At 37.7% G+C, this 13,797-nt stretch overlaps 1 protein-coding gene across 2 annotated transcripts in view; it reads right to left on the bottom strand.

The window, feature by feature from the left end:
- Window positions 1-12,020, bottom strand: part of LOC113041342 (serine/threonine-protein kinase DCLK2-like) — a 16,745-nt gene extending 4,725 nt beyond the window's left edge. For both annotated transcript variants that reach the window (XM_026199809.1, XM_026199810.1), the window contains exons 1-11: window positions 11,238-12,020; window positions 9,011-9,393; window positions 5,754-5,886; window positions 5,595-5,675; window positions 5,432-5,514; window positions 5,254-5,323; window positions 4,711-4,813; window positions 4,572-4,629; window positions 4,068-4,187; window positions 3,781-3,927; window positions 1-86 (exon numbers count right to left, since the gene is read on the bottom strand). The exon at window positions 1-86 is cut by the window's left edge and continues 48 nt beyond it. In XM_026199809.1, coding sequence (XP_026055594.1) covers window positions 1-86; window positions 3,781-3,927; window positions 4,068-4,187; window positions 4,572-4,629; window positions 4,711-4,813; window positions 5,254-5,323; window positions 5,432-5,514; window positions 5,595-5,675; window positions 5,754-5,886; window positions 9,011-9,393; window positions 11,238-11,634 — 1,661 coding nt within the window. In that variant the 5' untranslated portion in view covers window positions 11,635-12,020. The remainder of the gene's footprint in view (window positions 87-3,780; window positions 3,928-4,067; window positions 4,188-4,571; window positions 4,630-4,710; window positions 4,814-5,253; window positions 5,324-5,431; window positions 5,515-5,594; window positions 5,676-5,753; window positions 5,887-9,010; window positions 9,394-11,237) is intronic.
- Between the last annotated feature and the right edge of the window lie 1,777 nt (window positions 12,021-13,797).

The raw sequence follows: 13,797 nt of genomic DNA, 5'->3' as shown, positions 1-13,797 counted from the left end.
ACGGTGTACAGCGGTCCCTTTACCTCTGTCGCCAGCCCAAAATCACCCAGCTTCAGAGACTTGGTGCCATCTGGATACTCACACACCTGCACACACAGATGTGTGTTAATACACTGCACAAGTGTGTGTGTGTGTGAGAGTGTAACTGAGTCAAGGAGTGAGTGAGTGAGTGTGAGTGAGTGAGAGTGAGTGAGTGAGTGAGAGTGAGTGAGAGTGTGAGTGAGTGAGTGTGAGAGAGTGAGAGTGAGTGAGTGAGTGAGTGAGAGTGAGTGTGAGAGTGAGTGAGTGAGTGAGAGTGAGTGAGTGAGAGTGTGAGTGAGTGAGTGTGAGTGAGTGAGAGTGATTGAGTGAGTGAGTGAGTGAGAGTGAGTGTGAGTGAGAGTGAGTGTGTGAGTGAGTGTGAGTGAGTGAGTGTGAGTGAGTGAGTGAGAGTGAGTGAGTGAGTGAGAGTGAGTGAGTGAGAGTGAGTGAGTGTGAGTGAGTGAGAGTGATTGAGTGAGTGAGTGAGTGAGTGAGTGAGTGAGTGAGTGAGAGTGAGTGTGTGTGAGAGTGTGAGTGAGAGTGAGTGTGAGTGAGTGTGTGAGTGAGTGTGAGTGTGTGTGTGAGTGTGAGTGAGTGTGTGAGTGTGAGTGAGTGAGTGAGTGAGTGAGTGTGAGTGAGTGTGAGTGAGTGTGTGAGTGTGAGTGAGTGTGAGTGAGTGAGTGAGAGTGATTGAGTGAGTGAGTGTGTGTGAGTGTGAGTGTGTGAGTGAGTGAGTGTGAGTGAGTGTGAGTGAGTGAGAGTGAGTGAAAGTGAGTGAGAGTGAGTGAGAGTGAGTGTGTGTGAGTGAGTGTGAGTGAGTGTGTGTGAGTGAGTGAGAGTGAGTGAGTGTGAGTGAGTGTGAGTGAGAGTGTGTGTGAGTGAGTGAGTGTGAGTGAGTGAGTGTGAGTGAGTGAGTGTGAGTGAGTGAGTGAGTGAGTGTGAGTGAGTGAGAGTGAGTGAGTGTGAGTGAGTGTGAGTAAGTGAGTGTGAGTGAGTGAGTGAGTGAGTGTGAGTGAGTGAGTGAGTGTGAATGTGAGTGAGTGAGCGAGTGAGTGAGTGTGAGTGAGTAATTGAGTCAATGTTGTTTTCGTCAACGATGACGACAACGAAATGATTTCGTCGACGCACCTTTTTTTATTACGATAACACGACGATGACAAGCTAAAAATGGCTCTAATGTGATTAAAACATGACGAGACGTTTTCGAGTTTTCGTTGACGAGACAAGACAGAGCGAAAATTATTATAAGTGACGTTCACAATGCATGTCATTTCTGCCTGTTTTGGAGAAGCACCAGCTGCAGCCTACAGATCGAGGCGGGGTTGCACGTACTTTTAAATGCGTACTTCAGCAGCACAGCACACTGTGACTCCATGTTGCTTTGAGCACATCATTCTGCACCCACGATGTGCATACGCGCTTTGTGCGCTCTGTTTTAAAGCGTTTCATATTATCATGGTTTTGCGCACTGAAAGATTATTAAAAGCCTATATTTTTATACCTAGCCTACACAATACATTTAAAATGAGCATAATTTAATTGTATATTACTTGTGTGTAGTGTAGGCTATATAAATACATACACTTCTTAGCTCTTGACATTCATATATAAATATAAAATTGTGATATTTGCTGCGGGGTGAGGGCTTCGATAACTCTCTCTTTTTTGACCATACATGTGTTTGCATCCCTGAATGTTTGTGTCACTTTTATTAGACAGGGTTGTATGGTGTTTGTGTTTACAAATAATATGCATCTTGTTGTTGCACTGGCAGACAAGGTGAAGCACAAGTTGTAGAGCATAAGTATTTGTTCCTCAATAGCTTATATTTTTGGCATGTTGTTCATTGCACTTTAGCACTTTCTCAAATAAAGCCACAATTTCCAAAGTAAGAATGTTTTTATTCCTGTCTTTTTTTGGAGTAAAACAGTGATTCCACTGTTACCACTTTATCTGTGTGTAATGTTGTAGTAGCTCAAAGTTTTTTGCTGTTTAAATTTTAAACCATGCCTTTATATCTGTGATTACTGGTTAATTAATATGCTGAAATTTTAGAAGAGCATCAATTCATGGAAAAAAAATAACTTGACATTTGTGGATACAAGGTTTCTGCCCAATGCGACCATGAAGTACAGCTTGGCAGCACTGCATCTCCATCAATGAGAAAGTCTAGCTTATTATGCAAAGCTTTTAAGGTTAACTGTTGTTTTATGAATTGCAAAACTCGTTAAAACCTAAAGTCCATTTCCAATACTTTTTAATCTAAATTAATTTGTTAAAGACTACTTTTTTGTTTTTTACTAAAATTGACTAAAACTTGACTAAAACCTTTTTGCGTTTTCATCGACTAAAACTATCAAGTTTATAACTGACTAAAATGTGACTAAAACTAAAAAGCATTTTCGTCCAAAAGACTAAGACTAAAACTAAAAGGGCTGCCAAAAAAAAACACTGGATTGAGTGAGTGTGAGTGAGTGAGTGAGAGTGAGTGTGTGAGGTGATTGAGTGAGTGAGTGAGAGTGAGTGAGTGTGTGAGGTGATTGAGTGTGTGAGAGTGAGTGAGTGTGAGCGAGTGAGGTGAGTGAGTGAGTGAGTGAGTGTGTGAGGTGAGTGAGTGAGTGAGTGAGAGTGATTGAGTGAGTGTGTGAGGTGAGTGAGTGAGTGAATGAGTGAGTGAGTGTGAGCGAGTGTGTGAGGTGAGTGAGAGTGAGTGAGTGAGTGAGTGTGAGCGAGTGTGTGAGGTGAGTGAGTGTGAGAGTGAGAGTGAGTGAGAGTGATTGAGTGAGTGAGTGTGTGAGGTGATTGAGTGAGTGTGTGAGGTGAGTGAGTGATTGAGTGAGAGTGAGTGTGTGAGGTGAGTGAGTGAGAGTGATTGAGTGAGTGTGTGAGGTGAGTGAGTGAGAGTGATTGAGTGAGTGAGTGAGGTGAGTGAGTGAGAGTGATTGAGTGAATGTGTGAGAGTGAGGTGAGTGAGTGAGAGTGAGTGAGGTGAGTGAGTGAGGTGAGTGATTGAGTGAGTGAGTGAGGTGAGTGAGTGAGAGTGATTGAGTGAATGTGTGAGAGTGAGTGTGTGAGGTGAGTGAGTGAGAGTGATTGAGTGAGTGAGTGAGGTGAGTGAGTGAGAGTGATTGAGTGAGTGTGTGAGAGTGAGTGTGTGAGGTGAGTGAGTGAGAGTGATTGAGTGAGTGTGTGAGGTGAGTGAGTGTGAGTGATTGAGTGAGTGAGTGAGGTGAGTGAGTGAGAGTGATTGAGTGAATGTGTGAGAGTGAGTGTGTGAGGTGAGTGAGTGAGAGTGATTGAGTGAGTGTGTGAGAGTGAGTGTGTGAGGTGAGTGAGTGTGAGTGATTGAGTGAGTGTGTGAGGTGAGTGAGTGTGAGAGTGATTGAGTGAGTGTGTGAGAGTGAGTGTGTGAGGTGAGTGAGTGAGAGTGATTGAGTGAGTGTGTGAGAGTGAGTGTGAGTGATTGAGTGAGTGTGTGAGGTGAGTGTGTGAGGTGAGTGAGTGAGAGTGATTGAGTGAGTGTGAGTGAGTGTGTGAGGTGAGTGAGAGTGATTGAGTGAGTGTGAGTGAGTGAGTGAGGTGAGTGTGAGTGATTGAGTGAGTGTGTGAGGTGAGTGTGTGAGGTGAGTGAGTGAGAGTGATTGAGTGAGTGTGAGTGAGTGTGTGAGGTGAGTGAGAGTGATTGAGTGAGTGTGAGTGAGTGAGTGAGTGAGTGTGTGTGAGGTGAGTGAGTGAGTGCAAGAGAAAATGTGTATGTACCAGCAGGTTCTCTGGTTTGATGTCTCGGTGTACGATGTTCATTCTGTGCAGGTATCGCAGTGCTCCGGTCAGGTTGAACAGCATGGCACTGGCGTCTCGCTCTGTGTACTTCGTGGAGGAAGTGATGGCATCAAAGAGATCACCGCCCTGCAGAAAACACACAACACTGTCACACTAATCATACTGGGACTGCTGTGTGGTTGTGTCTAGGAGAGTGTGTGTGTACGAGCGTGTGTGCAAGTTTGTGAGTGTATGTGTGTTTTTGCTAGTGTGTACGGCTGACTGACCTTCACCAGCTCCATCACCAGGTACAGTTCAGTGGGCGTGTCCAGCTCCTCTATTAGCATGATGATGCTGGGGTGATGAACCCTGCGCAATATCCCCACCTCATTGGCTATCAGGTGCTCCTGTCAACACCAGTCAACCAATCAGAATCTCTGCTGTCTTTCACTGTTGTGTAGTGAGTGAATATGCAAAAATGTTTACTAGAAACTGTTTGATTTCAAAACTGCACAAATTTTAAGAAGTTGGAGTCAATAATTATAATTAACAAGGAAAAAAAATGTTTTTGTTAACTGAAACAAAATAAATGTAAATTAACAGAAATTAAATTAAATATTAAAAGCTTGAATTATTTTTGTTTAATAATAACTGAATACATTTATACGCATTTCAAACAATCTCAGAGGAAACTTATTCAACATCATTAATGTAATGAAGAAAGAGGGAAAGGCTTCAGACAGCAGAAGACCTGATGAGGTGTTTTACTGTTGAAGTGTTTGAAATGGTACCTTTCCGCTGCACTTGGCCTTGTCAATGATCTTCAGCGCATATTCCTGTCCTGTAGACCTGAGAGCAGCACACATGACATCCTCAGCGAATACATACAACATCTGCAGTTAGTTTGATCAATAATGTGTCCGTATTTACCTGTCCACACACTCTCGGACCACAGCGAAGTTTCCATCGCCGATCACCTTCCCCACTTTATACTTCTCAGTGATGACAGACGAATGAACTTCATTTCCATTCACTGCAGAGAGAGAGAACGTCACGTCACAGAGCGGCAAAACAACAGCCAATCAGAATGTACCTGATGTTTTTGACCAATAGAATAACACTGTGGGCGGAGCTACAGCAGGGCTGAGCAATATAAAACATAATTTTTATTCTTTTAGATGACAGAAATGCTATTCATGCTGTTGGACTAATAAAAATTAGAAAATTTAGCAACAAAATAAAATTACTCAAACTTTAACAATAATGTAAATGAAAACCGAGAATCTAAAAACAGACTCAAAATATTATATATTATATATATAGTTACAAATAAAAAGTTTTATTGAATATACTAACCCTTCAACAACAAAGTACAAATAGATTAACAAAATGTTATTTTATCTGAAGTGTGTGTGTGTGTGTGTGTGTGTGTGTGTGTGTGTGTGTGTGTGTGTGTGTGTGTGTGTGTTTTACCCTCTGGACTGAGGACCTCCTCATCGTGGAGGTCTCTGGTCGGGGATGAAGACGCTTCATGATCGGACGTCTAAAGAGGACAGATCACGTCAAACACACTCAGAGCACAGGTGTGCACACACACACACACACACTCACTTTCTCTCTCAAATACACTCACACACACACACACACTGACCTTCCGGCTGCATTGAGTTGCAGGGCTGCAGGGCGACTGCGATGACCTCATCGGTGGAGAGTCGCTCCTCGGAGCCTCATTGGCTGAAAACCGTCAGCATAAACACCATCAAAACTCAGGAGTAACCAATGTGTGTGTGTGTGTGTGTGTGAGTGTGTGTTACCTGATACAGGTGATTTTGAGCGCGGGACTCCGGAGCTCTTGGTCATCTTGGGTGGGACAGACGGCCGTGATTTCTTACACTCTGAGACAGACAGATGTGCTTTTAGACAGGAGTGTGTGAGCAGAGTCTGTCTCATAAATACGTGTGTGTGGATCTCACCATTGACAAACGCAGCCGCGGCACCCTTCCCCGCGTGTCCGATAGCAGCGTCATCCTGAGCGTAACGAAACTTCTCCAATCCACACGCAATGAAAACATCATCATCACCGAAGAAATCCTGCAGACTTGTCAACTACACACACACACACACACACACACACACACACACAGGCTTATTTCACTGGGGAGCTTGAGGTGATTTATTAGTAGTGCTGCAGGGCAACGATTAATCACATCCAAAATATATTTTTGTTTTGTTTACATAATATACGTGTGTACTGTGTATTTTATTTTGTACTGTATCCAAATACAAACTTATACAATAAATTATTGTGTATAATTGTAATAATATTTATATATTCATATAAATATATAATGTGTGTATATATATATATATAATACATATAATATACACAGCACACACACACACACACACACACACACATATATTATGTAAACAAAAACTTTTTTTTTAGATGCAATTAATCGCAAGTAATCATTGCCCAGTACTAATTATTAGCAAAGACTTCTATTCTAAAAATATATCAATAATAATAAAAAAAGTCCTTCAAAGTATCTTGGAGAGGCGAGATGTCACAGCATCTAACTACTGGGGTGCCTCAGGGCTCAGTTCTTGGACCACTTCTCTTCTCTGTCTACATGGCATCATTAGGTTCTGTCATTCAGAAACATGGCTTTTCATACCACTGCTATGCTCATGACACTCAACTCTACCTCTCATTCCATCCTGATGATCCGACGGTAGCTATTCGCATCTCAGCTTGTCTAACAGACATTTCTTGCTGGATAAAGGACCACCACCTTCACACAAGCACATGTGTGTGTGTGCTTGTGATTCCGGCAAACCCATCGTTCCATCACAATTTCACCATCAAGTTAGGCACATCAACCATAACTCCTTCAAAAACAGCTAGAAGCCTTGGAGTTATGATTGATGATCAGCTGACTTTCTCAGACCACATTGCTAAAACTGTCCGATCCTGCAGATTTGCTTTATTCAACATCAAGAAGATCAAGTTCTTTCTTTCGGATCATGCTGCACAACTCCTTGTTCAAACTCTTGTTCTGTGGCTGGACTATTGCAATGCTCTCTCTGCAGGTCTTCCAGCCAATTCTATCAAACCTTTACAATTAATTCAGAACGCGGCAGCAAGATTCATTTTTAATGAGCCGGAAATAATACACGTCACACCTCTGTTTATCCATTTGCACTGGCTTCCAATAGCTGCTCGCATAAAACCATTACTTCAGACTTAAGTGCCTCTAGAAGCTTGCGTTCTGCAAGTGAACGTTGAATTTACTAAAAATGACGAAAATACAAAACAAGATTATAAAACCTTTAATCAAATTACTACAACACTATATAAATAATACTGAAATATCACTGCTGTTCATCAGATGAGATTGAGCAAATCTTTTATATATCAGTGGGATAAAATCACTGAGATACTATTATTTGTTTTTTCTTTTATGCCAAAAATCATTAGAATGTTAAGTAAAGATCATGTTCCATGAAGATATTTAGTATATTTTTTTACCCTAAATATATCAAAATTTAATGTTTGATTAGTAATATGCATCGCTAAGAACTTCATTTGAACAACTTTAAAGATGATTTTCTCAATATTTAGATTTTTTTGCTCCCTCAGATTTACAAATAGTTGTATCTCAGACAAATATTGTCCTCCGAACAAAGCACACATCAGTGGAGAGATGATTTATTCAGCTTCAAATGATGCATAAATCTCAATTTGGAACCGTTTACACTGGTTGTGTGCTCCAGGGTCACATATGTCTATGATTTTTACTACTGGTTTGATTGACTGGTGCTGTGAGCGACAGAGGTTTGTGAGGGAAGCCCTGTGTGAGTCTGCAGCGAGGAGTGTGTGGCATACAGATGAAGCTCACATTCACATTCACTGGGGCCAAGGGGAGACGCAGGTTACCACGGCAACCGGCACACACACACACACACACACACACACACACACACTCTCTATTAGTCCGTCACAGTTGGACAGCTGTGTAGTTTACTGTGAGACTCACTGCAGAAACTGACGGTTAATGCTCATGCAGCTTAACCCACTGTTTATATCTGTTTAGTGCTGCACTCTGCGTTTTGTTTTAAACTGGATTATATTAATTTGAAATTTTTGTTTTGTTTTAAAATTAATTATAAAAATTTTCAATTGTTTTTTTCATTTATTTTTTACATATTTTATTTTACACTCATGTTTTGGTTTAAATTCATTTATTTTATTTGGTTGTTTTTAAATTATATATTTTTTTTATTTGTTTTATTTTAATGTTAATTGTTTTATTATGAAATGGTTAAACATTTGTATAAATTGTATTTATAATTATACATAATTATATTTCAATTTTGTTATATATATAAAATAAATAATACTATATAAAAAGTAATTTGTTATTCACAACATAAATACAGTTTAATTTAACATATTTTAAATAAATCTTTTCAAATATTTAAATAAATTTTATTTAAATATTAATTTTTAAATATATAAAATAAATAATATATACAATTAAATTTGTATAAATAAATATTCATATATATATATATATATATATATATATATATATATATATGTAAAGTTTATAAATATATTTAATATCTATATTTCAAATTTGTAATGTATAAAATGTATAATATCAAATTGAATTTGTTATTGACATAACTCTTAAATCTGGGACAGTTTTTCATTCTTTAAAATCTGTCTACTTTGTTTTGCACAGAAGAAAGAAAATCAAGGACAATTCAGGGACAGTAAACGATGAAAAATTTATCATTTCTGGGCAAACGATCGCTTTAAATAGTCGTTTTTCTGTTGTTATTGTTAATTGAAACTATTGAAAATAGTTTTCAAATAATTAAAATAGTAAAATTTGGAAAATTTGAAAACTGAAAATTTAAAAGGTACTAACTACTAAAACTATATAAAATATATTTAAAAAAACGAGTTTTGAATTGAAAACTTGCTATAAAATAAAATCTAATTTAAAACAGTAAAAACTGAACTAAAGGAATAATAAACTCTCTTCAGGAAATACAAACGCTCTCAAAATAGTGCATGAGCAGGATGCAGCTATCACTAATAGATGATTATTGATCAGCCTGATTAACAAACGGACATGAGTGTGAACTGAACAGAAGTGTTAGGCCTTGCATCCTTTTATGTTTGTGCAATATAAATGTAGTTTTTGTTTTTCCACACCTGTTTCCCGTCCAGCGTGTAGAGTCTCTTCACGACGCCGGAGTCCAGTTTGATGGCTTCGGTGATGTCTGCGAGCACCTGATCGAACGAGTGTGCTGTCTTCTTATTCAGCAGGATCCTCACGGCCTTCCTGGGCTTCACCCCGCTCCGGATCACCGTCACCAGTTTGGGTTTGATGAAGTCTTTGGCCTCCCTCGACTCTCCAGGTGTGCGCTGAGGCCCCTGACGCTCGGCTCCGCCCCCTGTGCGTCCAGCTCCGCCCCCAGGCCCCGCCCCCGCGCCGGGCCCCGCCCCCGCCAGCCGTGAGCCCCAGTTAGGGTTGCTGTTCTTGGTGTAGTCCACCTTCCTGTAGGGCTCGTTTGAGGCGCAGACATAACTCTCGCCTGCGGCAGGAACACACAGGATCAGCTCAGATATTTCTTATACGTCATAAATCAACAACACGAGCATGTGCACGATTCTTTGAGGCTGGGTAATGGTCACGTGCCATGCAGGTTAACAAATACAGTATTTCATCTTTTTAGTAAGTGTTGTATTTTAATTTATTTATTTTAAAATGATTTATTAAAATTTTCGATTTTTATTTGGTTTCAAAAATTTCTATATAATTGATTTTATTTTTCACATTTATTTAAAAATAATTTATTGTACATTAAAATTTGTTATAATTTCAACTGTTTTCACTTTGCTTGAACATTTTTTTATTTCTAAATTATTATATTTTTTACATTTGTTTATTTTAAAATCATTTATTTTATTTCCCAATTAATCAAGTCTTATTTTTATTTATTTTTTAAAATGTATTTCTTTTTTATTTCTAAGTAAGTTGTTTTAATTCAACGTTTTTTGTTTTGTTTCCAAATATTTATTTTAATTTTTAATTTGTTTAACTTTTTTATTGTTTATTTTAAATCTTTTATCTTAATGTTACATTATTTTTTTTTATTTTTTTTTTTTTTCTAAATTATTTAATTCACTAAATATAACAAAAAATTTAAATGTGGACAAAACAGAAATGGGTTTAAATACTAAAATGACAACTGAAATATAACCATAAATAAAAACTATATATTTTTGGTTTTATTTTTTAATTATTTGGTATAATATGTAATTTTTGTTTAAATTGATATTCATTATTTTTTATTATTTAATTCTACTTTTTAATATATATTATACTAAAACTAAAACTTGCAAATTAATTAAAGCTATGTACATTTTAAAAAATATATAATTATTCATTTTATTTCAATAGTTTTGTTATGTAATTTATTAAAGTATTTCAAATCCTAGCACAAAGTAATAGATTTATTTAAAGTTGTTTATGGTTATGTTTTATGGTTGTTAGGATGTTTTGGCTGGTTGCTAGGGTGTCAGAAGCATCCCTCTGGTCATCTGTGAAGATGATTGATTGACAGAGAGTTCACAATCTGAGCTTAAATCATTCAGACAGTAAATGCATATTTAAGTAGTTTTTAATGTATCTTTTCCATGACAGTTTTCCACGAAAATATTATTATTGCAATATATTGAAGTTTTTTTTTCTTGAAATTGTACATGTGTTATCTGATAGTAATGATAGTATTCTTCCCCATCTCAGTATTTGGAGGGGAATGTTTCTGATGAGACTACTTCTGTATAAAGTAAGATTATACCATTTCTTTTCTATCATTGTTTGTTTCTGGTCAAATGAGATGCAGGTAAATCAAATATTTCAAGTTTTTAGAAAGTGTTTTATTTTGATTGCTTTTAATTTAAAATTATTTATTGTAATTTTACATTTAGATTTTTAAAAATGTTTTATTTAAAAAAAAAACATTTTTATTATATTTTATTAATTTAATAAAACATTTTTATTTAAAATTTTTTTTCCAATTCCGATTCTTAATTAATTCCCAGCCTCGATTCCAGTGTGGTAAAATAATAATAATAATAATAATAATAATAATAATTATATATATATATTATATATCTTTTGTGTATATATAATAGGAATAATATATTATTAGCAGTATAATGATATTTCGCTACATCTCATGTTGAAAGGAACCTTTAAAGGGCTTCGAACCTGCAACCCTTCACAGTGTGTTAAAGATCGCTTGACAGACGTCTATAAGCTGAGTTTAACACGGATTCTGATCTAAATCATGGACACAAACACTTCTAATAAACGTCTGTTTGACACGTGAAGGTCTCCGTGATGTAGCGGGTGTTTCCGTGAGCGCCTGACCTTCCTCGAGATCCTCGAGGCTCGTGATCCTCCTCGCGCCGTCCGCGCTGTAGATGTTGCGCACACCTTGCGGCAGGTGCAGGTTGTCGGCGAGCGCGCGCGTCAGCTCGGCCAGCAGCGCGTCCAGGGACCGGAAGCGGTCTCCGGACACCGCGTACACCAGACCCTTGAAGTAGCGGTCTCCGTTCCGGTAGAAGCGGACCTTCTTGGCGCGCTTCTCGGAGCTGAGCGCCTGCAGCGTGCGCGTGCGGTAGATGCTGCAGTTGGCGCTGTGCGCGGGGCTCGGGACCAGACTGCTCGCGCGCGAGCCCGACCCCCCGGCAGCGGCGCGTTTGGAGCGGCGCGCCTTGTCCCGCTCGTCAAAGTGCTCGAGCTCGATGCTTCTGCTGAGAGACATTGTCCTTCCCGGTGAACGTTCCTTCTTTCTGTTTCTATCGCGCGCTCTGATCGCCGGAGTCCGCTTTTGTCATCAGCGCGAGCGACGGACGCGCCGCTCTCCCCGCCGCGCGTTTACCGGACGCATCATTTGCATCAACACAAAAGCGCCCGGCGTTTATGCCGCGAAACGAACGGAATGATCCCGGTAAATGACCGCGTCTCGCCAGCTGTTCCAGAAAACCAGGATGAGCGGGAGAATCCCGGTCAGACGCGGAATTCCAGTGAAGCCGCGTTAAACAAAAAAATCCCGATCCGCCCTTAAACCAGCGCGGCGCGTGCGGGGTTGATGCGCGCTCCGCGCTGTAACCGGGCAGCACGACTTCAAACGCGAGCGCGCTGCAGGTGATCGCTCGTGCACGTGGCGCGCGCCCGCAGTCTCCTCCGCGCGGTCTTAATGCCGTCTGACAGAAAGGGCTAAATTACTTCAACTTAATGTTGAAATATATCAATAAATCGTTCAATCATTAATTCATCCATCCATCCATCCATTCACTCATACAGTATATTTACTTATTTAATAAATATTAATTTGTTTAATTCATTAACTTATATATAACTTATTTATTAATTCAAAATGCTTAAATGTAATTTATTATTTGTTTATATATATACATATTCATTTATTGATTTAATTATTTAACATTTATGTATTTCCAATGCATTACATTTTCAGGGTTACAGATGTTGGCACGTATAATTGAGTGAATTAATGAATTAATATTTAATAATGCATTTATTTATGTATTTAATGAAGTATTTAATCATTTATTTATATATTTCAACATTATTTAATGATTTAATTTCGAGTAATTTGAACCACCATGAATCTTGGTCATGCATGGAGGGAAAATGTGATGTTTGATATTTCTATTTTTAAAACATAAAAGTAGAGGTTTATTTTTATATTCCTTCTTTGAGTCACAAGTAAACTGCAGGATTTCATCAGAGAGAAAGAGAGCCCTCTCTTTTCAGAAAATCTGAACTCAAACATGAAAAATAAAATCAATTAATAAAATAAAGCAATATATTTATTTAGGCAAAAAAATAAAATAATTATTGACCCTTACAAACGCAAATGTGCAAATCATAAATTTAAAATACAGACTTTTAAATTTACAGAGTGAGTGCTTTTAAATTTATTTTATTTAATGCATAAAAAAATTGCAATTCGTTAAGAATGATAACATTTAAGTAGAATAAAATATTAAGCAATGTCCGGTACTTTATTTATTAATTTATTCTTGTGCAAATAAAAAAAACGAAATAAACGTATTGCAAATCATAAATTAAAAACCAGACAGTGAAACATTTTATGTATTTAATGCATGCAAAAATAATTAATTAAAAACTGTAAAATTAGTCAAATAAAATAAGTAAAAAAAATTAATAAAATACTAAGCACTTTCAAGTGCTTGCCTGCTTTATTTATTAAATGCAAAAGTGAAAATTCATTCAAATACTCAAGTAAAGTACAGTAGTAGTTAATACATGCAAATTAGCAACTCATTAAAAATGTCCAAACTCAGGTTTTTTCTCTTTATTTTGTACTTCAGTTTGTTCCAACAAAGTACATCATACATGTAAATGCACCATAATGTTTTTAAATGAGGTAATGTTCTCCTGGATTTCTCATGCAATTGTCTCAACATTGTTTTAATGTTTCCTCAACTCTCTTTCTCTACACTAAAACTCCACACACAATTCTCCACAGACTCTTCATTAGAGTCAATCAAACACTGAGCTGCTGATATTCATAACTATGATCAGACATATACATAGAAATACCACAGTGTGCCTCCACTGATGTGCTTTTAATATTTCACTGATGAAGATTTCAATATCCGTCTGATTAGAGAATTAAAGCTCCTTTCATGGCAGTTGAATCGCTGTAAGACACTTCAGATTGTCTGAAAGCAGCACATTATTTAGCTTTGGTCCAGAGGAAGATCAGCCCATCAAACAAAGCCAAACTCAACTATTTAGAGACTTCACCACTCGGATGCAATAAGGTTTGAGTTGAATTGATTTTTCATATTTAATATGTGCAATGTTTCAGATCAGGGTTTCTCAAAATGGGAGCAAATAATTACTTAAATCATAAATATGTAAAATATTAATTACT

The sequence above is a fragment of the Carassius auratus genome, chromosome 23, assembly GCF_003368295.1.
Source record: "Carassius auratus strain Wakin chromosome 23, ASM336829v1, whole genome shotgun sequence".
NCBI lineage: Eukaryota > Metazoa > Chordata > Actinopteri > Cypriniformes > Cyprinidae > Carassius > Carassius auratus.
The sequence above is the reverse complement of the archived record's forward strand: the minus strand, read 5'-3'. Positions and strand labels throughout refer to the sequence as shown.